Raw genomic sequence first — 26,921 nt, 5'->3', positions numbered from 1 at the left:
ATCATTTTTTTAGAGTCGCCATTGTGTACAAACATCATCCCATTTCTTTTCTTATATAAGCTATATATCACACATTGCCCAAACAAAGAAGTTTCATCATTGACATCCTCTATGTAAGAAAGTTCTCATGTCTTATCAAGTAAAGTTGAAGTTGGGTTTGGGTTTCAACCCAAAACCGACCCATTCAAAATCGAAAACGGAGAAACCGAATGCATCGATTTTGGGTTGGGTTCTAATTTTTTGGAAACCAACAGCTCGGTTTTGGGTTCGGTTTTATCTATGAAGATCGTTACTATTTTGTCCTTTTTCATTTTTGTGGCTCTTTTACGGAATAAAATTAGAAAAATGTCTGTTATGGTCATTTTCTTTTGAATTATATTATATAAATTTATAAGAACACATCATTCGAATTCCCAAATTTCGACTCATCCCGCCCTCCCAAAAACATTTCACATACCGGTGTGTTGTTTCTGGTTCCAGTTAACTCAAAACTCTCTGGGCGTTTGAGTCGTGGGGTTTCGAGGGATTTGAATTTCATCGTGAAACAACCGCCGACTCACCACCACCGGCCACCAGGTAATCTTCATCTTCCCTCTCACTTCATCACACTGTCAAACAGCACCACACACCATCATTCCCATCCCCCACGTCTCTTGGCGGAAAATCACAGATCGCCGGAAAACCCTAAACAGTACCAGCTAATTGATTGTTTGCAATGCAAATGTGTCGGATTCAGTAAAAAATAATGAAAACTCAAGCTGAATTTAAAGAGGTTTGATGAGTATAACTTAATAAAGCCCACTGTGTGTTGGTGGTGACTCTGCAACTTGGCTCTTCTTTCCACGATGGATCTTGCAGCTCAGGGATTTATTTTTATCTCTATCTAAAACTGTTTATTTGTTCTTGATTTAGGGATTGTTTATAGATATTTGGGGATCAATTCGTAGTTTGATTTTGCATACACATGGATTAGTTATTGGGTTTTATTTCTACAATTTTCTCATCTGTTATCATTGGTCTAAGCAATATATCCTCCAAATCCTTCTATAGAGCTTTTTGTCTGATGTATTGGAGAATTTATGTTAAATTTGACTGTTATCATTGGATCTTAAACTTTTCCAGTTTCAGATGGAGGCTCTCTATTCAAAGCTGTATGAGAAATACACTAGGCTCAAGGTTTCTCCTTCCTTTATCTCCTCATCCTCTACAATGTAATAGTAATCATGTTGAGTGGGAATATGTGATTCTTGTTTTTTGGGATTGACTAGTTTTGGTTTCACTTTTGATTACCTTACAGACACATAAAGCTTCTGAACTAGAGCACTACAACTTTGATCAAGAACAAAAGTTCAAGACTTATGTGTCTGGTATGTATCTTTTTATCTGCAGTATAGTTTTGTAGTTAATTTGAGCTATTCATTTGTTACATTTTTCCATATTTTCTTCTCACATGTGTAGGCATTGAACATAGAAAAGCAAATAATCATAACTTATTTGAGTATCTTGATCCATATAGACGAATTACAATTCTATCTTAGATGGATAATTTGTATTCCTTTGGTTTCTTGTTTATTCAGCTGCAGATGAACTGATTGATCATTTACAAAATGAAAAGGACACATTAGATGCACAAGTCAATGAATTAAGAAATGAATTGTCCTCAATCAGGTAACAACTGTGCCAGGGGTATTAACGTAATTTCTTGATATTCTTCTCATTAAGTCAAATAATTCCTTTATTCCCAGATCTGCCAAGGATGAAGAGCAAAAAAAGTATGAACACATGCTTTTAAAAGAGAACCTGAAAAGTAAGCCCTAATTTTACTTTTTGGTTACTTATTTGCTTAAATTACACCCTAAAGTAGATTCCCATTTGTCTTGTTTCTTTAATGTCACTTATTGATGCAACCAATGTTGTTTTCCCTTTTTTTTTATAGGATAAATTGCAAGAAATAGTAATTCACTTTCATTGATTTGTTATTATAGCTTCCTAATTTTATTTCTTCCTATTTCATGCACTTACTGAATGAAACTTTTTGGGTATCTATCTATTATAGTATTGTTGATAACTACTTGGCTTTTTTTTTTTTCTTCAGTAAAAGAACTTTCAGAAGAACTTGAGAGGATGAATAGAAGAGAAATTCATTCAAACACTAACAATGAAATAGTTCCAATTAAGCAAATGTCAACTTCTCCTCTTTCTTCAACCAAAACTAACAAATCATCAATGAGAAAGAGACTTAGGAGTTCCATTGATGAACATGAGAACACCTCACAAGAAGAATCACAAAATGATTTAGAGAAAGAAAACATGTTTTTGGGTGCCATTGATGATGCTAATCAGGTAATTTTAGTGTTTTATGTTGTTTTGATTTTGTTAGAAAGTTTTATAATAAAAATTTCACTGACTATTATTAATGGAAATGTGTTAATAGCCTAAATGCTGTCGTCGAAGGCTTGGGAATTCAGGTAATTATGAAGATTAAATTATTTTGTTTGGTTTTTATAATGTTTTTGAAAGGAATTGAACCTCATATTTATTTTTTGCCTGAAAAAGACCTTGTATTTTTTTCATTTTTTCCAATCTGGCCCTTTTAGTTATTTTTTTCCTAAAAAAGTTGTAAAATGTGAGGGTTTTTTCGAAAAAAACTAAAAAAGTTGAGGCTTTATTTGGAAGTGTTTAGAAGGCTGAGGGTTTTTTTTTTTCAGAAAAAAATACAAAGTTGAGGGCTTTTTCAGAAAAAATGAAAAAATACAAGGTCTTTTTCAGGAAAAAAAAAATATGAGGCTTAATCCGGAAAAAACACAAAATATAAAGTCTTTTAGAAACAAATGAGTTCTATGGTAAAAAAAATAAATGAAAGTACATCTGTCATCTGTACATTGATGTTTGTTGCATTTAGTGGGGGTATTTTGGTCTTTTAACAATAAAGGAAAAGGAATGGAGTTGAATAGTGAATAATTCTAATTAAGTGTTTATTTATGGTTGTAGTAAATGGAAGTGATCCAAGTATGTGCATGTTTCAAGAGCTTGTTGAATCCCTACTTGACCTTAAATTTTCAATTGCAACACAAAATGATGACACTCTCATGACTGCAGTTCATGATTCAAGTGGTAATTTTTCCTTCCTCAAGTGGTTATTATTATTAAATATTATTAATTTTACTTTTTTTTACATTCAACTGAGGTAAGTTTTTCAATTTCATGTATAGAAAATGTTATATCATACAATGGTTCTCATTTCTATTATAGCATCCTACTTTCATTTCTTTTTCTAACAACAATTTACTTTCGTTTTTTTATTGAGCCATTGTTTTTTGAAAAGTCTACCCGATTATATTTCATTTTACTTTTAATGTTCTTGTATTAAGATAACATAGTTTTAAAAATCTAACAAGTTAAAGCAGTGAAAATGCTTTATGTTTGACAAACCAAAAAGTAGCTTATAAGCTAGCTTTTTAAAATTCTGCTACTTAGACTAGCATTTCAACGAGCTTTTTTCAAATTCTCCCAAAGATACCCTTTTTTAATCTTCTGCATGCCCTTTTATGTCATTTTACATATTTATCAGTTAGTTTTACCAAACGTCATTTTTTATTAGCTAGTTTATAGCTGATAAGCTATCAGCTAGTCTGCCAAACATAGCCTTAATAAGAACAAAATTACAAGTAAATTGTTAGAGTTGAGTAAATTTCTTTAATAAGAACAAAAATTACAACCAAAGATCTGATATTTGTATTTTTGTAAATGATTTTGAAATGGGCAGGGTATACATTTAATTTAGGATACGTGAAGAATGCATTAGGAGAAGAGGAATTGATGTACAAAGTGTCCTCATTGGGGACTTTTGAGAGAGTAGCACCTGAATGGATGAGAGATGTGATGTTATTTAGTAAGAGCATGTCTCGTATCTTTTTCAAAAAAGTATCTGCTATCATGAAGCTTCAAGAATGATGATGATGATGATGATGATGATATGTGCAAAGAGGAAAGATCTATGTGTGTTGTAAAGTTAAAATATTGTATTCTTCTGTTTTTTTTACTTGAGATATTTGATTGGTTGTTATAAATTAGGTTATGAATGGGGTTAGGTCATACTTTGTTTTGTGACCTTTTAATGCAACAATTGCTTTTGCTATCTTTCTTTCTGTTTTGGAAGGAGGTATTGGAGTCTTTTAAAAGAAATGTAAGCTAGAAGAAGGAAAGTAAATGAAGATTTGAGATGTGTTTACTTGTGAAATTGTAGCGTTAAGAGGTCATTTGAGTGCTCTTTTTTACATGGATCCTTTTTTTTTGAAAATGGAAATTGGATGATTTTATGATAGAATGTTTTGAATGCATTTAGGTTATATTTGATGTACTAGCTTAAAAGTTAGTTGATAAAAAATAACATTTGATAAAAAATTAGCTGTTAAGCTAAGCTGAATATATAAAATGACATGAAAGGGTATTTTAGAAAAGTAAGTTTTTTATAATTAGTTAAGGATACATTTGGAAATAATAAAAAAATAACTCGTTAAAAAATAAAAATTAATTTAAGTAGCTTTTTAAATTTAAATTATTTTTCAACTTGTCAAACATGACGATTTAAAAAAATAAAAATAATAATAAATAAACTTGTAACATATCAAACACAAACTTAATGAATTTATCCAGTAGATGATGAGAACGTGTACAATTGAATTTATTGTTTTGGGTATAAATAAGAGGTAAAGTATTGAAATTACACCAACCTACTCTTGTTTCATTTAGACATCTTTGTTCCATTAATTTTCCCCTTTAATTTATCATGTATAATTCATTTATCATTTCAAAAAATTATGGCTGGTTCAAGTTTATTGTATGATGACATCACCAGAGATTCTAAACAAATCAAAATATTCATCAAACTTAGGACTTAATTAAAAAAAATAGAGTTTCAGTCATGGCTTGTTGTACAACTATCCAAACTACTATATTAAAGAGTAGCAGTTTGTTTGTAAATTTTACAAAATATAATTTTTTATCAGCTAGTTTTTTAACTGACAGTTAGCATTTCAATTATCAGCTAGTTTTTCAGCTACCAACTAACTTTTCAGCTACTATATAAAAAAGTGGCAGTTGGTTTGTAATTTTAACAGATATAATTTTTTATCAGTTAGTTTTTCAACTAACAGCTAGCATTTCAATTGACAGCTAGTTTTTCAGCTACCAACTAACTTTTCAGCTAGTATATAAAAGAGTGGCAGTTGGTTTGTAATTTTAACAAATATAATTTTTTATCAGTTAGTTTTTCAACTGACAGCTAGCATTTCAATGGACAGCTAGCTTTTCAGATACCGGCTATCTTTTCAGATACCGGCTATCTTTTCAGCTTCCAACTTGTTTTTCAACTAGTGGGCCAGATGTAGACATAAACTAAATTGAAAAACAAATAAGAATACAGGTTTGTGTAAAATACCAACATTTGTTTGTCTCACGAGGTTAAATCATGATCTTACAACTTTCTCTCAATCTACAAAATTCACAATTCTAAAGCCCTAAATGTTCCCTTTAGCATCATACAAACAGGTTCCATGGGGAAATAGAATGAAATCATTAATGTAATACGTATTTGTAACATTCTTGATGAAAACAAAGCATCATACTTCAAAACCAAGGACTCAATCCAGTTTTAACAGAAAAATATCATAACTATTAAGCAATAACCTTTATAATTTGATCTTGAACACCAACAAATACCCACAAAAAAATTTCAAGTATATCAATTAAGTATTAAGGTTACTGAATAATGTACAATTAGCTCCAATTAGAAAAGGCAAAATGTATACAGATTATTATATTGACATCCATGAGTTTATACTTTATAGCATTAAAATTCAACGAATTCAACATTTTACAACTTTCCTGTGAAATAGTTCTGAAAATTCCATACAAGAAACCCTAAAATTCAGCAGGAAACATCAAACCCTAGATATTAGATTACGATCCGTATAGTAAAATAAACTCACTGGAGATCTTTAGCAGTAACACCATACTTCTCCTGCAACTTCGTAAGCTCCTCTTCCTTCTTCTTCTGATCAAACTTCTTACTCATTTTTGCCTGTTGATAATACAGCACAATCAGGTACCGATTGGCAACGTTGAAACCAGACAGGTGGTCGACGGCGGTCTTGGCGTCGTAGATGTCTTCGTAGACGACGAAGGCGGTGCCGCGAGTGTCCTTGTTGGTGCCGAGACGAATCTGCCGTATTGCGCCGTACTTGCCGAAGATATCGTACATCTCCTCACTTGTGATGTTGAAAGGTAAGTTGCGTACGTAGAGAACCCTGTTGACCTCTGGTGGTAGCCTTGTGTTTCCCTTTCGCAAGCTGATCGTCGCCATTGGAGATGCTTCGAGGAGAGAATTTTCGTAATCTAGGGTTTCAGGGGATGGCGATTTGGGGTTCTTTTAGAAAATAAAAGCAAATGACGTTTACAAATATTTTATTGTATATTTTTTCAGAATTTTAGATTCATTCATTAAAAAGTTACTTTTTATTTTTACTTATTTATTTTTTTACAACTAGAAAGCTTACTCCCGCTACACGGGGGCTAGAAGCTTTCAATGTTGTTTCCGAATCGATAAAAATGACAGACGTAGAAAGTGCAAGGATGAAAAGCCGAGACTTTACCACGGACCGTTTTTTTCATGTTTTTATGAAAAAATATAAAAGTTTTGACTGCAAGAACCAGAAGTGTCAAAATGGCTAAAGAATTAAAGAGGGTAGGAATTAACAACTTTTTCAAAAAGGGATCAAAGTTGTCAAACCATTAAAGTTTTGTGACCAAACTTTAAATATTAAAAGGTTCCTAAAATGTGTAAAATTATTTATTGCAAGGACCAAAAATATCAAAATGGTCAAAGAATGAGGAGCAAAGTTGCCAAAAAAAAAACAAGTTAACTATTCCTAAGATTCATTTCTTTAATATATATATTAATTAATATCCCGAAATATAATATGTATAGTGTTGGTTTATATAACGTGATAATGTTATTGTAGTTATATAAACTCTTCAATTTAGGTTACTTTTTGATCCTCTTTTTCTTTGTTGAGATGTTTAAAAAAAATTAAGTTGTTTGATAGTTGCTGATTGACTTAGATCTGACTAAGTCAAGAAGTCTGACTAGATTTGAGCTCTAACTGGATCTGAGACTAAGACAATGTTGTTTGATTACCATCTGACTAGATGTATCAAATGCTAATAATAACCATTATACCCTTATGTTATGTTTTTTTGCATTATTTCATTTAAAAGTCTTTTTGGTTCACTTGACTTTTTCCTAGTGCTCTCTAAAAATCCGAATTAGTGTATATGATATGAACTCCCAAAATCTAACATCCAACATTGTTAATTAATAAAAAGTTCAATTGAATTCAAACTTACAAAGAATAAAGATGAAACCAAGCTTATCTAAGATATCCCAAAACAAGAATTATGTTGTGCATATATTCTCAAGTACAAAATACGAAATGTTAGAGGGACATGATAGTTTTAGCTTTACATTAGAACAAACACAAATAAAAACAAACTACATAATGTAATTGTAACATCCCAAAAATTGGGTATATATGTTTAACCCTTCCTCTTCTCTAAATTGTCAAGAGAAGCCCCTGAATGGAAAATGTTGCAAAGGAGTACGATGGGCGTACTGAAGAAGTACGTTGCACGTACTCATTCGCTTATAATAAATGCAGACTCCATGAAGTACGCTGGACGTAATCGACCCAAATGCAAAACCCTAATTCAGACTTGAGCCCTATATAAAGGAGGCTATGGCCTTATCCTCAGCCACCATTTGAGTGAGTGAAACCCTAAAAGAGAGCCAACCTTCGTTCTAATGTAACGACCCGTCTCTGGTATGTTGCTTTTTAGTATTTATTTTTGAAGTTTGTAGAGGAACTCGGCGAGTCTATGTCCCGACTCGTCGAGTAGGGTCGCGTTGTTGATCAGCTTATAGATTGGCGACTCGGCGAGTACATATTCGGGACTCGGCGAGTCGGCCTGCCAGGTTGAAACCCTAAATCTCCGGGTTTTCACCCTATTTAAACCACCTTATCTGCCCCAAACTCGCCTCCTTCACCTCAGAGAGCTGTGAGAAACCCTAAACCCATCCCTTGATTGATTGAAGTGTCTTTGTGTGGATTCTTGAAGGCTTGAAGAAGAAGAAGAAAGGAACAAAGAGAAGAGGTGTAGAGCAAAGATCCAAGGTCAAAATCAGAGTTCTTTGAGGTATTTCTCGGAATCCTCCTGTTTCATGATTAAAATCTCCATTAGAACATTTCTAGGGTTAGTTTGATGTATTTTTCCAACCTTATAGTTGATTGGATGCCTTAATAGGTCGATATATCCTTAGATCTGTTCATTTGGGAGTTGTAGAGCCCAGATCTATTGCCTTTTTGAAGTTGCTTTGTATGAGAACCCTAGATCGAGCCTTTATCATGCTTTTTGAACCTTATTATCTTCTTGGATGCTTAGGTACATGTAAAGATAGAATCTTTACGTGTTAATCGAACTAAGGAAGCCTAGATCTATAAGTTTTAGACGCTGGATTCAAGCAGAATCGAGTTTTGAGTAGCTGCATGGATGCGACTCGGCGAGTCGGAAGAACGACTCGGCGAGTCAAGCCGCGAGTCCTGATTTTTCCCCTTTTGAGTGATGTCGAGTGGGAACCTGTGAGTGGTAGAGTGGACTCAGTGAGTTGGAGGGCAGACTCAGTGATGGAGGGACTCGACGAGTTGTTCATACAACTCGGCGAGTCCAAGGCAATCTTCTTATGATTCAAGAACAACTCGTCGAGTTGTTCATACGACTCGGTGAGTCGGATGCAGATGACCTAAGTGTTGATATAGAGCGGGATCTCGTCGAGTGTATGCCATACTCGACGAGTAGCATCGAGTAGGGTTGAGAAATGAGAGTAGGGACTCGGCGAGTTGGCGGCCCAACTCGGCGAGTCAGGTCAACTGTAAAGTTGACTTTGACCAGGAGAGTTGACTTTAGCCAGGGGTAAAAGAGTCATTTACCCCAATGCAGTTATTAGTAATTTGATTGAGTGTAATTGTGGATTTGTAGCCGAGGAGATACCAGAGCAGCAGCAGACAGTTCTCGGAGCCACACACTCAGCAGCCAGATCACGAGGTGAGTTTCCTTTCAGTAGGAACGGGTCTAAGGCCACAATGCCGGACCGTTCAGCTAGTAGTAGTATCCGGATGTCGATCCGATGCAGATTCTAGTATGTTTGATGCCTTCGTGGCTCAGACAGTACTTTGTGTTATGTGTTCCAGGTTACATCCCGATGTAGTATGCTATCTATGTACTCATGTTAGTTGATATGCTTATGTGATGCTATGTTCAGTATGTTCCGGACTTCTGTCCGATGCAGTCAGTTCCGGACTTCGGTCCGATGCAGTTAGTTCCAGACTTTGGTCCGATGCAGGACGCAAGGCCTCAGTAGTTCCGGATCCCGATCCGATGCAGAGGGCAAGGCCCTGGTTAGTTCTGGATTTTGGTCCAATGTAGTTTCCGGACTTCGGTCTGATGCAGTGGGCAAGGCCCAATATGTGTTTATATGTATTATGGTATGTGGTAGTTTGGGGGAGCTCACTAAGCTTCGTGCTTACAGTTTCAGTTTTGGTTTCAGGTACTTCTGCAAGCAAAGGGAAGAGCTCGGGTTGATGGCATCGCACACACACCACAGCTTCAGCTGTCCTAGGAGTTGTTTTGATTTTCATAGATGTGATTGATATAGTCTTGATACAGTTTACTCACAACACTTTACTTTTGTTTGTGAGATATTGACGTACGAGTTTATCTTATGATTTTATCATGGTTTTAGTAATTATTCAACAAAAAATTTTGGGTCGTATTTTGGGATGTTTCATCTAAGCTGGTGTGAGTGTTTTTGGAGCTAAAAGTGCATTTGTGTGTTAGTAAAGAAGAAGAAGAGATTCTTGTGAAGACTAAAAGTGGGAGTGCAAGCTTGGATCTGGGTTCTACAAAGGGAGAAGCTTCACTTGGAGGTAAAAAGTTCAGAACTTTCCTTGTTATTATAGTTGTGTGCTTCTTGGACCAATTTTTAGGGTTTTCGGTCCCAAGATGGAGACTTTTTGAGCAAATGGCCTCCATAAGCTAGAATCTGCCTTATTTCAGTGTATTATGCGTTGTGGGTTCATAAAAATCCAATCTTGGACGTTGAGACTAAGTCATGCATGGAATTAGGGCTTAATGTGGAAAGATGTTATATGTTGGAAATGGTTGGTGACCTTTATAGCCACGCAAAGGCTTAAAGGTTTTGACTTTATGCCTTAAGAGGCAGTAGAGAGCCTAGATCTATGATATGAGCCCATGAATTAACCTGTTCATACCAGAAATAGAGGAAGGATAAGTCTGAACTTACGCTGGGCGTAAGTCTCAGAACGCGTGGCGTAGTAGGTTGAGGTCCCCAATCAGTTTCAGGTGCGTTTGAGTACGCTGAGCGTACCAAGGAGGTACATCCCGTGTAACTCTTTCTGTGGGCTTTTGAGTTATGTTTTGGGCCTTGAGTGTTGGGCCTAGAGTTTGGGCTTCATGCAATAGAGTCTTGGACCAACGAAGTGTATATATGTTCTTTGGGGCCCTTGGGTTGGGCTTGCCTTTTAGTTTGGGTTTTGGGCCGTGTGAGGGCCCATTTATTATTGGGCCTTGGTGGGCCCATGGGTTCAGGGTATTAATGGGCTGGTAGGTGGTCTATCTTTAGACCCAATAAGTGAGTGGTTGGACTTAGCTCTTAATTGAGATAATTGTGGGTTTGGCACAGAGTTAGAGGCCAGTGCGTGGCAGCAGTGTTTATAGGAGTTGTTCTTCATCCGAGGTGAGTCTTCTCACTATACTTTACCTAGAGTGGTAATTAGAGTTATGTAACAAAGTATTTTGTATGTTATTTATATGATGTGATACAATGTATTTTTTCTATGTGATTTATGCTATGTATGTTTCAGAGTTTACAGAGTTAGGACCGGAAGGTCCACAGAGTTAGGACCAGAGGGTCCACAGAGTTATGGGACTGGAGGGTCCCACTAAGACACATTGACCAGAGGATCAAACAGAGTTATAGCCTCGAGTGGCTAATATGTGTAGTATGTGGTATTTTGGGGAACTCACTAAGCTTCGTGCTTATCGTGTTATGTGTTTCAAGTTTTCTTCTCAGGATCGCGGGACGGCACCGACTTGATTGTACACACCAGAGAAAGAGTTAGGAGGATCCTGGGTTACCATTTTATTAAACATGGAGCTATGTTTTGTGATTTTAATAGATGACGTTTTGTGAAATATGTATTGAGAATTATACGTTTTCAAAAGAAAAATTGTTTTGAAATTTACAGTGTTACAGTAATATCAAATTCCAGATTAAACACATTGATGCAGATTCAGCGACCACAACTCAGTTTTCTTCCCTGTCATATTTTGTTGCTAAGATCAATGTCCACCCCTGAATTATAAGCATGTCTATGGTAAAATCGTCCTATTATCAATACCAGATAGAAATTGAAGAAGAAAAACAAACGAAATTTGATCATGCCAAAAGACATATCGTTCAAGCATTTCATCGAACAGTTCATTTGCATGTCAAACCGTTACTTACCAAATGACCTACAATTAAAAACAATAATCGTGAACCTAAAATGTGTACAATTTACTACCTTTACTTCCGGTTCTTCAATACCCAAAATGTCATAATAACAACTTCATGAAAAAAAATTGAACTGTTAAAACATTTTAATAGAAAATCGTGACATTACCTTGTAAAAAATCAAAAGTGAGTCACTCATTGCAACACCAACACAGGGATGAACATCTATGTACATGACTCAAAATCTCCCATCATATCTTTGGATAAAAAAATGTATTGATAAAACATCTCAAGTGAAATACTTGAGTGGAGAGGGTCGACGTAGGAGAAGATGACGGTTGACGAGGTTGTCGACACGGTGACGTTCAAAAGGCTACGCAGTCGTAGGTAGGAGGGGGAGGAGCTGATGGAAGAAACGTATTTGTAGGCAAGGAGAAGGAAGAATTGCGTGTAGGGCTAGTCGGAGGAAAGGGTACAAATGGGTAAAGTCTTGGTCAATGTATTTTTTTTATGGACTTGATAAGAGCTTCATGGACCTAATAAGAGGATTTAATTTAGTTATCAAACACAAGATTTGACCTCTTACCGGACTAGGCAAGAGGTTTGTTAAACAGGCCCTAATTTTTTTTTGTTGGGTGAAAAAGATGAAATGACATGTATATAGGCTAATACTATAAAAACCCTTAAGTTTGCATGAAATTGTCAGTTTTACCAAAACTTATATAGGCTAATGCTATAAAGACCCTTAAGTTTGCATGAAATTGTCAGTTTTACCTAAACTTATAAACATTGACTAAGGAGGAAAATAGTGGGCATAAAGAGGATTGAATTGGAGACCTTGTAGAAAAGAGTTCAAGGCCCTTTCCAGTGAGCTACAACAAAGCTTTGTTTTGCAACCCTTTCGATTAATATATATAATTAGATACAATATTTATTATTACATATAACTATGTTTTTTTTATTATATATATTTTAATACATTATTACATATAAATATAAATAGGCAATATTATTATATATTCTATCATTTTTCTGTATTATTATTTTATTAATGTATTAAATACATATTTTTTCTGTATTATTCATCTATTAAATGCATACTATTATGTATAAATATATTTTTATATGTAGAAACTCATACAAATTACATATTTTTCGTATATATTGTATAAATTAAAAAAAAACTACATTTTAAATGTATAATTACATTGTTAAATACATTTCAAATGTTTAAATATATTTTTAAAGGTATTTATATATTTAAAAACGTATTTATATATTTAAACTTTTATATATATATATATATATATATATATATATAATTATTTTTATACATTTAAAATTATATGTATATGTTCAAATACATATTTTTAGAAGTATAAATATTCACTTTTTGTTTTTAGAAGTTTAAAAGATTTAAAAATATATTTATGAATTTATAATCGTTGTATTAAGTATTTCTATATTTATATAAATATTTTAAACATATACAAGACGTTCTTATACGTTTATAAAGGCTTTTTATAGATATAAAAACTTATTGATGCATATAAAAACATATTTATAGAAAGACATATGTATACCTATAAAAAAACGTATTCATAATTTAAAACCGTATATATATATATATATATATATATATATATATATATATATATATATATATATATATATATATATATATGCGTGTGTGTGTTTATACATTTTAAAAATGTATTTCATATTTATATATATTTATACATTATAGAAACATATCTATATGTATTGATACATTTTAAAAATATGTTTTTATCTATTTATGTATTTTAAAAACATATTATATGTTTTTATACATTTTAAAATTGTATTTCATATTTACATATGTTTTTTTAATTAAACAAAAAGAAATTGTTTGTTAAACCACTTGTTCTCATAAAAAAAATGGCTTACCAAAAAAAAAAGTTTATTTCTTTCATTTCTTGGTTATGCGACAGCAAGAAAAAAAAAGTATATATATTTCTTTCATTTTTTTGTATAAAAATGGTAGAAGGGAAAACATAAAAGGTTTTTGTATATATTATATTTTCGAAAGCTGAACAGAAAAAGTATTAGCTTAGTGGTGACGAGCTTGGGTTTTTGTTTGGGTGCAGGCAACCGGCTAGCAACCAAACCAAAAAATCTGATAAAAGGGCTATACCGGTGACAAAAGTCTAAAATCTTGAGGGTTTTTATGGCATTAGCCCCATATATATTATACATTTTTTCCTTGGTGGGGGGGGGGGGGGGGTTGTAAATCAAACTACAAGGAAGAAGATTGAATTCTCCGTTCATATGGTCATAATTTTCACCTAACAATAACAAGGAAGAAGACCGAATCTATAACAAATGACCAAATCACTGAAATCTTAAAGAAAATATGATTAAACAAGTAATCCCATCTTAAAATTTATTGTTTTAAAAAAGTCTCAACATCATCACAAAAACACAATCTTTCAACTCAATTCGTCTGACAAGTTTGTCATCATTGATGCATGTCTCATTGGCCAGAAAATCATCATTCATACTTATGGTGGGTGTGGAGCTCATGGTGGTGGTGCTTTCTTCGTGAAAGATACGATGAAGATTGATCGCTTATATTGTGACACAAGCAACAAAGTGTGTTCCTTTTGTTTTTCTCCCTCCGACGTTTTTGTTCCTCCTCCATCCTCTGTAGAAGGGAACGATGAGTTCATCTATTTATAATGGAAAATCACCTACCATTTTATTCTTTAAAAACGATGTATGCCACTGATAGGTGCATTTTATGCACCTGTTTTACACATCTATTTCTATCTTTTCATTGCATTTTACTTCATAATTCTTGCATTTAATTAATTATTTGAGGACTTGTCTGTTTTTATTCGGAATGTCTGGTACTTCATTGTTTTTGATTAATTTTGTAGGCTTTATGGAACTTGGAGCATTGGAACTATGGAGGCGAGCTTGGAGCATTGAGTCATGAAGAGAAGATGGACTGGTCATGCCATGGAAGAAAACATGAAGACATAACCCGAGTCGTTGCATATCATCATAACAAAAGACTACGTTTGAAACATGGTTTGTGTCACACCGTTACGGGTCGTGTTTGTCATTTTTCATTTTATATTTGAACAACATGACTTTTGGTGAAGCTAGACCAAAGACAGAGCGAAGTTTGAAGATTTTTTGAGTTTTTGCAATGCAAAAAGCCCAACCTTATCTAAAAAGCACAACCATGCCAAAAACACATGACCATGCTAAAAACACATGACCATGCTAAAAACACATGGGCAAAAAGGGATGGACATGCTAAAAACCATGGTCTTATGGCAATCACATGAGAAGTTAATAAAAAAAAGGGGAAGTCGCTATTTTATAGAGAGACGTTTTCTGGAGCAAGTTTTGGCGATCTTGGGCGATTTTGGGTGATTTTTGAAGACTTTTGAAGATCTCTAATCATTGCAAATGTTTTTGATTTCCACTTGTAAGAATTAAACACTTCCATTTCCATCTTTTTGTTGATTGATTTGTTCTTAGCCATATGTGGCTAAGAAACCATAATTTCTAGTTCTTGTTCAAAACATGTTGATTGCTTGACTTGAAGCATATGACTTGATACTTGATTTATGATTCTATTCTAGTGATATGTTCTTGTTTAAACTAGAATCCTTGAATTATATGAATTGGATTATAGATTGTCTAAGCAGGTTAGACATAACAATTGTATTGCTACAACATTCATGAGTACATAGAAATGGAGATTCAAGTATTGGATAAATCCACAATCAGAAAATTACTTAATGGATTACATCACGAGTAATTTTGAGACGATAATATCTTATATTCTTAAAACTGAGATAGATGGGTTGTAATTTACAAGTCGGTTGTGTATTGGTGTTGAGAAAACGCATCAGTAACATGATATTATAAAACGCAGTGTCATGCATGATTCGATGAGTAAATGAGACACGCATATAAGTCAAATTCTATTCGTTTCTTTTTGTCACACCCCGAAACCGGTGGCGGAAACGTTCCGGGGCGGAGGACATCATGCGTAGTATCACAACAGTTGTATAGCAAACATAGTAAACACAAACATTATATTTATATGAATATTTACATTTTTCAAAACTTGGTTTATACATATCCGTATATAGCAAAAGTAAAAGACGTGACTCCAAAAATGCTTTGTCTTCTCCAAAAGTTGGCGAAAATACATGTCTATGGTTGCCCTGAGAATACAAGCAGTTTGAGAAATATCAGCATAAAGCTGGTGAGTTCATAAGCGGTTGATTCTGGTGAAAGAAATATTCCTTTGATTTTATGAAAAGTCATTTCCCAAGACAATCCCATATTTTCTTATGAAAGAAGTTTGATTATCCATTTGTTAAACAGCCTGTTTATGAATAGTTAAGATATCCAAGGAAAACCCTATATTTTCCTTAAAAGTTAAGGGTTGGTTATCGATTCTGAAATGAGGTGTATAAGTATCTACCATACTTGTATCGTTAGGTGTAGTTTCCTTGAAAAACTCTGTTACTCTCAATGAGATGTATTAGCTTTATTACACACATAAAAACTAATAGGTAAGTAGTGAACTAATTCCTAAGGGTACTGCTGATACCCTCTAGTAATCATCTCGGTTATTACTCTGAGGGTAGTTCACTAGATTCATTATTACCAAAAGTAAATCTCCATTATCTAAGTTGCGAGTTCTATAACCATACATTAAATTGGATATGACACGTAACGGGGGCCAATATCTTTTATGACTTTGTCATCCGTAGACCTGTCGGTCCCACTGTAGCTAGCAGCGAGGTGCGGGGTAGTCAATCCCGTATAGATCTATACACAATAGTCATGCTTTCCCTCCAAGAGATTCTGGTTACAGGAGGTAGTCCTACACTCACGTAATCTGGTGGAGTGTTACCAAGGACGTGTCTCTAATCTTGAGATAACGAATTTACAAGTAATAATACATAAAATTCTGTTTATGATTGGTACGAATCCTTTGTGAAATATAAAATATAACATTTTATGATAAGATTCACGAGTTTCCTTGCTTTAGTTTTGAAAACTATCTCTACAAGTTGATTTCTTAATCGGTTGGTAAAACGGTTTACGGTGTTAAAAGTATGCTGAATATTTAAATAATTCATATGAAATAATAGGTTTTTGAGTACAAGTTCCCTTGTACTTTTGCTTGTATTCCCCGCCTAAAATCGTGAAAAATGCGGTAAAAGGTGTAAGGGTATGAACTCACAGTTTAACGTAGGATTCGAGTGTACAATCGATATGAGTGTTGAATGTCAACAGATGTTCTGAACGCAAGTGGACCCTATTATTCATATGGTAACACATATCTGTATCAGATCAGGGTATTTCATGACTAATCATGATAGAAAACCACCCTAAAGACTTGGAATCACTAGAACTAAGTGTCCCATGCTCCATACTTAGTGATCTTTACAAGTTTAAGGCCAAATATGAGCATTTTAGAGTGGGTGTATAGTCATAAAAGTGAGTGTGCGGCTAGGGAGTGCGGCCAGACTTGTGTGTGTGGCTGCACACAGGAGTGTGCGGCCATACAGAGGGTGTGTGCGGCCGTACACTCCTCATTTGTGTCCGAAATGTCGATTTTTAGGTGTTTTTGAGGTGTTCTTGTGCTAATACCAAGTCCTATCACTAAATTAAGGTCAAAACCCCTCACTTTGGAGAGCTTAGTGTGTGTGCGGCCACCTTATGAAGGTGTGCATCCATACACCTTCAAAGGATGAAGAACACTAAGAACACTATGAGTTTTAGGCTTAGATTCAAGTGTCTTACCACTATAACAAGATGAATGATGAAGTAGTTCATGTTTTTGAGGCCTTTAGAGTGTTCTTGGATGAAGTTTTTAGAGAGTGAAAGTAGTGAGAGATAGCAGAGTGCAGTCAAAAGAGGGAAAAGTAAATGAAGGGGTCTCCTCCAATATCCGTCAGGTGTGAGTCTGGAGGGTGTGTGCGGCTGGCTGGCCACACATGCGGGTGTGCAACCGCACACACCTTCTTTGGTGTGTTTGACCCAATTTTGTGATGCTATACACTTTCTAACCCTTCCGAAGACTCATACCCCAGTTATACTAAGCATAAGACACTCACATGGACTCACAATGTCACTAAAAGATGATGAATTTGAGATAAATATTGATATACAGATCAATCATACAGGATACAAGTTTCGGGTTGTCACACCTTTTTCCTAACGGGAAAAGCGATATCTTTGGGCCGCTCAGTGATTCAGTGATGACTTATAGTGCTGGGCCCAGGCGGGACTAAATTGATGGGTTCAATTAGAAGTATTATGCTATCATCACAAATCAGAAATTGAGAAACAAAAATTGGGCAATGAGATTGATTCTTATCCATGTCTCATGTCTAGACGATATCTTGAAGAACGGAGGAATATTTGATCACCTATCTTAGGGCCAATGTCTGATTTGTTCAGAGTTAGGCAGTTGCTATGGAAACAATCCTTGCTGTCTAATTTAGAAGTTATACTTGTAATTCTTGTTATAGACTTATCCAAGTGGGAGACTCTTGGATTAGGTGTTTAAGCTAACTGGATTTGTATATACTTGAATTATTAGCAAAGTTCTTTTAGGTTGTCCATAAACCTAGTAATTGAATATGATGACTTTTGGAGAGAGACTAATTTATTGATTTATTATATGATTAAAAAATAGCAATAAATAAATTTATTAATATGTTATGAAAATAATATATTAAATAGAAATAATATTATTTAATTAATAGTTAATCATAAATTAATTAGAATTAATTTTGGGATTAATTGAATTAATTAAAAGTATAGGGGTCTAACTGTAACTGTTTAATAGTTGAACAAGAGGTTCCAAAACCTTCCTCCGTTAAGGTGAATGGTTTTTGGAAGGAATATTTTAGAGTTTCTTGAATATCCCTTATAGATAATTAGAGAGTAGATAATTACCTAATTTAAGATATTAATATAATATTCAAATTATGGTTATCTCGGGTTTCCCTGTTACACTATATAAAGAACTAGGGATGTCAACAGAGGCAAATGGGACGAAGATTACATCCCCGGCCCCCGTCCCCAAAATCTCCATCCTTTCCACCCCGCCCCGCCCTGAATTCCCTTTTTGACCCCCGCCCCCGATTGATTTTGGGCTAAAAAAGTTATTGTTTGAGCTAAAAGAAACTATTTTTGGATAACAAATAGATATTTATAACATAATTTTATATGTTACAAACAACTTAAAAACATGTTTTTTTGTTGATTTTTTATACGTAAAATTCATTTTATTGTTTATTATATTTATATAATTAATATATGTCAATTTATATAATTTATTAACGGGGCCCAATAGGGGTTGCGGGATGGGACCACCGACCCCCGCCCCCCACCCACAGAGATTGCTGACGGCTTAGAGTCATCAGAAGAGCTACGCGGATAAGCGTCGCTCAGAGCTTGAGTTCCAAGTTGGTGATTTCGTTCTCCTGAACGTATCACCTTGGAAAGGTGTGATTCGGTTCAGGAAGAGAGGCAAGTTGGGTCCTCGGTATATTGGTCCATTCAGAGTGATCGCGAGGGTAGGCAGGGTAGCGTATCGTTTGGAGTTACTAGTGGAGTTGGGTCAGATTCATGATACCTTCCATGTGTCTCAGTTGAGGAAGTGTATTGCCGACGAATCGGCATTGGTACCATTGGAGGATATTCAGGTGGATGCGAGCCTGAATTATGTTGAAAGGCCAATTGCGATACGGGGTCGAAGGATCAAAGTTTTGAGAAACAAGGAGGTGTCTTTGGTGCAGGTTTAGTGGCAGCATCGGAAGGGTCCGAGCTGACATGGGAACCGGAGATCGAGATGCGTGAGCACTACCTAGAGTTATTTGCAGAGTGAGACTTCGAGGGTGAAGTCTGATTCTAGTGGGGGAGAATTATAACAGCTGGAGTTTGGGTACTCGACGAGTTGGTGCCTCAACTCGTCGAGTAGAGTCTTATCTGTTGACGTGGTTTTGCGACCGGACTCGACGAGTCGGGTATATGACTCACCGAGTCTGTGCTGATTAGGAAAACCCTAATCCCTGGGTTTGGGAGCCTATTTAAAGACCTTTATGGCCTTCATTTGCGGCCACCATATTCTAGAGAAACCCTAGAGAGAGTGAGGAAGGCTTGAGTGCAAAGGAGGGCTTATAATCTTCATTTTTGGGGTGATTTTGCTAAAGGAAGAAGTGAGGATCCATCTAGAACGTGAATGGAGCTTGGATTGGAGCTAATCATCTTGAGATATTGTCTTTGGAGGTATAATTCTTTCTATTTCACATTCATATGGTGGATTTCATAGTTTTAGGGTTTTTCCCTCATAATTTTATGAGATCAAGTGAGTATGAGGTCCCCTTGGTATGAATAACATCAGATCTAGACCATGAGAGGTCCCTAGAGCCACTATCTTCCAGATTTTTGCAAGCAAATAAGGATTTGGAGACTAGGTTGCCATTTCTAGTGTTATTTATCCATTTGAGGCTTGTTATGGGTTGCATGCACGTAAAGGTTGCACCTTTACGTGACTTTTTAGTGTTTAAGGGTTAGATCTATGATTTGGTTAAGCAGATCTGACCTTAGGAGGTTGTTTGAGTGAGTCCATGGAGGAAACTCGTCGAGTCCATATGTAGACTCAACGAGTCGGACCGGGTTGCCCTGGGGTCTGACTTCAGTGGTGACCCGGTGAGGGGGGGGGGGGGTGACTCAGTGAGTCGAGTGAGGCTTAGAAAAGGAAGAGTCTATGGGGACGATGCGACTCGCCGGGTCATCGTATGTACTTGGCGAGTCTGGTCAAAATGGACAATTGACTTTTAGGGTTTGTCAACATGTGGGCCTTTGGGCCTGTAGAGGGGTAGAATGGTCTTTTACCCTTCTAGACATTTTTATGAGAGAATATCCAATTTGGTGGAGAGACATTTATTTGGTGTAATTTATTATTGTGACTAGGCAGAGGCTAGGCCAATATTTATGAGTTCGATATTTTACCGAGATTCCCGAGGTGAGTCTTCTCACTATACTTTACCTAGAGTGGTAATTAGAGTTATATGACAAAGTATCTTGTATGTTATTTATGTGATTGTGATGCACTGCATTATTTCTATGTGATTTATGTTGTGTATGTTCTAGAGTTTACAGAGTTAGAACCGGAAGGTTCACAGAGTTAGGACCAGAGGGTCCACAGAGTTATAGCCTCGAGTGGCTAATATGTGTTATATGTGGTATTTTGGGGAACTCACTAAGCATTTATGCTTACAGTGTTTTGTGTATCTGTTTCAGGTACCAGTGATGATCACGGGAAGGCACCGACATGATCTGTACATGGAGTTTTGTTTATGTGATTCTAGGACATGTTTTTACTATGATGACAGTGGATACATTATGTTTGATATTAATTTATGAATGAAAGTATGTTTTAAAAATGAAAATGTTGTTTTGAAAAATCCGATGTTACAGTTGTTACATTAGGACTATGCCAATCCCTAACCTTGAATAATGCTATTTTATCCAGTACGGGAGAGTATGGACCATTAGGAGAGTAGCTTTCAGATTCTTCGGACAGAGGTGAGTCTTCTCATAATACCAATGGGTCTAAGGCACTAAGGCCGGCCCATTCTAGGTGATACGGATTATTGAATGTTATGTGTTGTGGTAGTATAATAACTGCATAAAAGACCACGTGGGGGTTCCCGTGGCAATTGGTATAAGACCTTAGATGGTTTCCATGGCATCCGAGTATATCTGATAGTATACCCTGTATTATGTATTGTTTGATAGGAGGACCTTGTGGGGGTTTCCAAGGCAAGAAGACCATGTGGGGGTTCCCATGGCAGATAAGACCACGTGAGGGGTTCCCGTGACATTAGGTGTAAGACCGTGGAGGGTTTCCATGGCTACCTTGTATATTATATGCATGGCTTGTATGTGTAGATGTTTAGCTAATATGATATGTGTATATGGATTGTGTTGTAGGGTATGCTTTGGGGGACTCCCTAAGCATTAGCTTATAGTTTGTGGATTTGTTTCAGGTACATCTGAGCCCAAGGGCAAGGGCAATGCTTGATTACGTGGCGTGCACTCTCCCACTCGGTGTTTATGGGACACTCTGATACTTTGAAATAAATTTGTAATGAATCTGGGTTTTGGAAACAATTGTAACTGGGTTTTATGAATTATAAAACTATGTTTTGGATAAATTAAAAATGTAAATTTTACTTGAAAATTTTGGGCTGTTACTAATGGGTTTTAGGCATAAGAACAATCATATGTGCTCATACAAACCCTAATGTTTGGATCTAGGTTTCTCTATTGTACATGCAATTCATCCAAGACTTTAAACCCTAGATCTAGCATATAATAAACTGAATTAGGGTTTAGAGAATTACCTTTGATTGCTATATAGCAATAACAATCAATTCCTTGCTTGGATTGGCTTCAAAAGCTTAGTGCCTCAAGTGTTGCACCTCTAATGGAGTCACAAACACCATATGCAACTTGGATGAAGAGGGAAGAGAGGAGGCTGCCTAAAAACGGCTAGAAACCCTAGAGGAAGGCTTGTCCACGTTTTTGAGGCATAGGGGCCCTTTATATACATGTAGGCTATTAGGGTTTACAACTAGGAAACCCTAATCTGGCTGCTTAAACCCTAAGCAGCCCATGCACTCCTTAAACATATCCCTGGGACAATTTCTAATGGGCTTCTCATAGAATTCGTCCAACCTATTAGGTGATCCATAGCCCAATTATAATTATCTTATAATTACAACTCTAGTCCCCTAAATTTAATTAATCTCTTTTAGCCACAAAACTAATTCTTAATTAATTCTTGACTAATATTAATTAAACAATATGATTTCTCCTTTAATATATTATTCTCATAATATATTAATAAATCATATTAAAACCCTTCTCTCCTTAAATCATCCTACATATTGCTATGGTGAAGGCAACCCAAAAGGACCATGCTCATAATCGGGTCAAGTACATACCAAAATAGTTATGGACTTAGACACTAATCCAACAATCTCCCACTTGGATAAGTCTAATAACTATTTTCCGTATGACTTCAGAACCTGATCAGCAATCGTAGCTTTCAAAAGCCGCTGTCAACTCCGATTTTATCAGATAGCGTGTCCTTTAGATAAGGGATTATATATTCCTCCACTCTCAAGATATCGTATAGACATAAGACATGAATTTCAATCATTCTCTCTATACTGTTTCCCAACTTCTGATTTATGAGGACTGACAACAGACTACAATTGAACACATCAAATTAGTCTCGGCTTGGCCAAGCGCTTAGGTGTCATCACTAAATCATCGAGAGGCCCACAAATATCGCTTTTATCCCACTTTGGATAAAAGGAATGGATAAACTTCGACTCAAATGCTCGCTTGCATTCACTGATCGAATCACACACAACAATAAGTTTTATAACACCAAGTTACTGGTGCGTTTACTTATTATCAATGTGCAACCGACCAACAAATAACAACTCACATGTCTCGGTTTCAAGAATATACAATATTATCGTCTCACTAATCACTCGTGATAAAACCATGAAGTGATCCAAGTAAGCGTAGGTTTAATCCAATACTCTAATCTTATCAAAGCACTCATGAACTTTGCAGCAAACTTGTGCCATCTAAACACTTCAGACAATCTACAAACAGATTCATGACAGTCTTTCTTCATACCTACTCCTAACGTATGACCGACTGTGGATGTTTGAATAACCCAGTTATTCTGGAAGTCAAAAAATGCAAATTGAAACATAACAATAATACTTAATCCTATATGGCCTCAAACTTGTGAGAGTAAATAAAACAATTCTATTTAACCACCATATTGATTACTCATTATTATCGTTTACTGTTTTGGAAAATCAACTTATTACTCAAATTACAACAATAGATGTCCCATGCATAAAAAATGCACACTATGTTTCCTATGGTCCTTACTTTGTGAAATAGATCAATTGAAAAACTTTTCCAATGATGCTCATTTCACAATTCCCAATCCTTATCATTAGTGTAAGAACACAAGGTTCTTTGCTACTATTAAAATATGCTAGATTCTAACATCTTATGCAACGATCCTTTCGTAAAATCATAGCACAAAAGTCACCAAGACTTGGCCAATGAAACTACAAAGTACTCTATCAGAAATTGTTACAAGACAATTCCATAGACGTTAAGTCTCACATTCAAAGTACATTCCTTTGAATATCCTTCTTGCATAAAAGTTTCTAATCTAGGCATAGACTCTCAATATCCAACTCCCAATATGGAAACATTTCCACATTTTCCATATGACAACTCATTCTTAATAGAATCTTAAATAATTCATAATAATGTCGATATGGTCCATCCAATACCATACTTCCAACTACTCACAAGTGACCAATCCTCAGCGAACTTTGGATCGTCTTTTGATAGTTGCCTAATTATTTTAGTCAAAACCGATTCTAGTCCTTTTTCCTTCTTAATGCGCTAGACATTTGGAAAATTTTAGAATGGTAAAATATTATAGCATTTGCAATCGATCCTATACCTGAAGCGTATGGGACACGATGCTTAATGTCTTACATAAAGATATGATACTTTATCAATCTTTTGCCATAATATTTCTTGTGTCACGTTCTCACAAATTCGAACTATGAAGAGGGATGCCGTAATCATAATCGAAATTTGAGAACACACTATGTATCCTTTGACTAAATTTATTAAAATTTCTCAATCTAAGCTTTAGATTTTGAAACGAAGTATAATATTCTCTCCCTTAATTATAGCAAAACAACTTTTCAACCCATGCAACTTTGCAACTTTGCAAATTGAATCTTTGTTTTTCTATAATTAATATTGCTAACTTCAATACTCGCCATAATAATCATATAATCATAACACTTATGCTCCCACTATCATGATGATTATTATCATATAAGAATAGCACTTATGCTCCCACTAGATTTGACATGTATTCAGAAAACAAATGAACTTTCAGAAAACAATGCCTATTGAATTTCTGAAATTCATATTTCTAATACCAGATGCTTCGATAAGCCTTTATCTAAGCTTCTTAAACTTATACACCTTTGCCTTAGATAGCTCATATGTGTGTTTAAACAATTCAGAACTTATGTTACTAAGTTCCAAATGTTGAAAACTAATTGCCAAATCTCACAATTCGAACTATGGAAAGGGATGCCGTAGCCATAATCGAATTTGAGAATACAATTTTGACAATCGCTATCTTCTTAAAATCTCTCTTAGTGAAAGCATTTCCTTACAGTCATTTTCATGAAGGAGGGAATCTTATGACACTTAGATTTTATGGTGTATAAGTTCCTTTCCATGTGAATTTGCCAAAACCAAAGTTTGCGACAAATCCAAACTCATATGGACTGAACTTTCTTAATCTTGATTTCTTGCCTTATGGTAACACGAGTGCCCACCATGTCTTCCAAGTAGTTTAGCAACTTATCCTTACATATCAATGTACTTTCCATTGATCAAGGTGCTTTGTCTGTATGCATTCAAATGAGAACTCATAGAACTCACATGCATAATTAACTCAATTGGAATGGCACAGAAACAAAATATATCAACACGATAGGTTGCAAACCTCAAGTCGTGTGCTAGTGATGATCGATAAGGTTTATTCTTGATTTGTTTTTGAAACCTTTTCAAAAACATCAAAAACTCCCACTGACTCCTTGACATATTAGATTCTCTTATCAAGAAACATTTCTTGATAAACAAATATTCAAGAGTTAGTGTAGCATTTATCAAGACAAAACACTTCACAAATTGGTCCTAGTTGGTCTTTGTCTTATCCAAGACATCACAACTTACCAATTTCTAATGTGCAAGAATAAGAAAACATTTCCAAATTCCACATTTGTTAAGTGTTATAAACCTACTAAAGACTTTTTCACTTAAGTCACAATCTTGACTCTAAGACTTGATATTGGAATGAAGTATGATTGACTTCTTGATTTAACCATTTCTACAATTCTCGATTCCTCTTCTTAGACATGCAATTGCACTAAGACTCACTTAGAGGATCAATTAAGACATGGTTCTTAATCATTAAGACTTATCATAAAACACAATAAAAGGTACTCTCCCTTCTTCTTAGAATAGATAAACTTTTATCTTTCTGCCTACTTGATTCTTCTTTATTCGTTCTACTATTCATTGAAACTCTTTCAATCAACTCAGAATTACACATAATCTTATAAGTATAATCATATTTACTAAACTTTAGTAAATCCTGACGAATATCTTTGTCACTCTTGTGGTGGACTTGATCAACGCACAACCTATTGTACTTGATCTCTTAGTCCTTCAATTGACATTTTGTCAAAGAATTAGTCTAAATTTCCCAAATGTGAAAGTTTTTCATTCATCATACAATACACGTTGCATAATTCCAAGTTTCTGTCCAATTGAAACTTGGGCGATGAGAAACTCTCCCTATTTGGTAAATTCTTGACATCTTCACAAATAACACAATTAAGAATCAAATCCATTATTGCTAATAATAGAAACCTTCAGAACTTATGTTACTAAGTTCCAAATGTTGAAAACTAATTGCCAAATCTCACAATTCGAACTATGGAAAGGGATGTCGTAGCCATAATCGAAGTTGAGAATACAATTTTGACAATCGCTATCTTCTTAAAATCTCTCTTAGTGAAAGCATTTCCTTACAGTCATTTTCATGAAGGAGGGAATCTTATGACACTTAGATTTTATGGTGTATAAGTTCCTATCCATGTGAATTTGCCAAAACCAAAGTTTGCGACAAATCCAAACTCATATGGACTGAACTTTCTTAATCTTGATTTCTTGCCTTATGGTAACACGAGTGCCCACCATGTCTTCCAAGTAGTTTAGCAACTTATCCTTACATATCAATGTACTTTCCATTGATCAAGGTGCTTTGTATGTATGCATTCAAATGAGAACTCATAGAACTCACATGCATAATTAACTCAATTGGAATGGCACAGAAACAAAATAATGTCAACACAATAGGTTGCAAACCTCAAGTCGTGTGATAGTGATGATCGATAAGGTTTATTCTTGATTTGTTTTTGAAACCTTTTCAAAAACATTAAAAATCCCACTGACTCCTTGACATATTAGATTCTCTTATCAAGAAACATTTCTTGATAAACAAATATTCAAGAGTTAGTGTAGCATTTATCAAGACAAAACACTTCACAAA

General features: G+C 35.0%; 2 protein-coding genes across 3 annotated transcripts; one reads left to right on the top strand and one right to left on the bottom strand.

Annotated features, from left to right (window-relative positions):
* Nucleotides 1-420: 420 nt before the first annotated feature.
* Nucleotides 421-4,240, top strand: TTN9 (titan9). Of its 2 annotated transcripts, none has more exons than XM_079024120.1 (9): nucleotides 421-576; nucleotides 1,129-1,176; nucleotides 1,298-1,367; nucleotides 1,578-1,668; nucleotides 1,746-1,807; nucleotides 2,096-2,343; nucleotides 2,435-2,468; nucleotides 2,992-3,114; nucleotides 3,767-4,240. In XM_079024120.1, exons 2-9 carry the CDS (start codon nucleotides 1,129-1,131, stop codon nucleotides 3,952-3,954), a joined length of 864 nt encoding a protein of 287 aa, XP_078880246.1. In that variant the 5' UTR covers nucleotides 421-576; the 3' UTR covers nucleotides 3,955-4,240. The 2 variants fall into 2 exon arrangements, with proteins under 2 accessions (XP_078880246.1, XP_078880244.1); XM_079024118.1 differs by having other exon boundaries at nucleotides 1,123-1,176.
* A 1,548-nt stretch (nucleotides 4,241-5,788) lies between these two features.
* On the bottom strand, nucleotides 5,789-6,449 carry LOC145086369 (splicing factor 3B subunit 6-like protein). The gene has a single exon (XM_079024117.1). The coding sequence runs from the start codon at nucleotides 6,362-6,364 to the stop codon at nucleotides 5,987-5,989; it is 378 nt and encodes a 125-aa protein (XP_078880243.1). The 5' UTR covers nucleotides 6,365-6,449; the 3' UTR covers nucleotides 5,789-5,986.
* Nucleotides 6,450-26,921: the final 20,472 nt, after the last annotated feature.

The sequence above is a fragment of the Lactuca serriola genome, chromosome 2, assembly GCF_051521515.1.
Source record: "Lactuca serriola cultivar US96UC23 chromosome 2, Lser_US96UC23_V15, whole genome shotgun sequence".
Lineage (NCBI taxonomy): Eukaryota > Viridiplantae > Streptophyta > Magnoliopsida > Asterales > Asteraceae > Lactuca > Lactuca serriola.
Note: the sequence above shows the minus strand (reverse complement) of the source record. Positions and strands in the feature narration are given on the sequence as shown.

What these genes read in the sequence shown, in the direction of transcription:
- LOC145086369 (XM_079024117.1), bottom strand. Translation starts at nt 6,364, where the DNA reads ATGGCGACGATCAGCTTGCGAAAGGGAAACACAAGGCTACCACCAGAG.
- TTN9 (XM_079024120.1), top strand. Translation starts at nt 1,129, where the DNA reads ATGGAGGCTCTCTATTCAAAGCTGTATGAGAAATACACTAGGCTCAAG. An exon ending in GTTCAAGACTTATGTGTCTG is followed by an intron (nt 1,368 to 1,577) that starts GTATGTATCTTT and finishes TTGTTTATTCAG; the next exon opens with CTGCAGATGAACTGATTGAT. An exon ending in TTTAAAAGAGAACCTGAAAA is followed by an intron (nt 1,808 to 2,095) that starts GTAAGCCCTAAT and finishes TTTTTTCTTCAG; the next exon opens with TAAAAGAACTTTCAGAAGAA.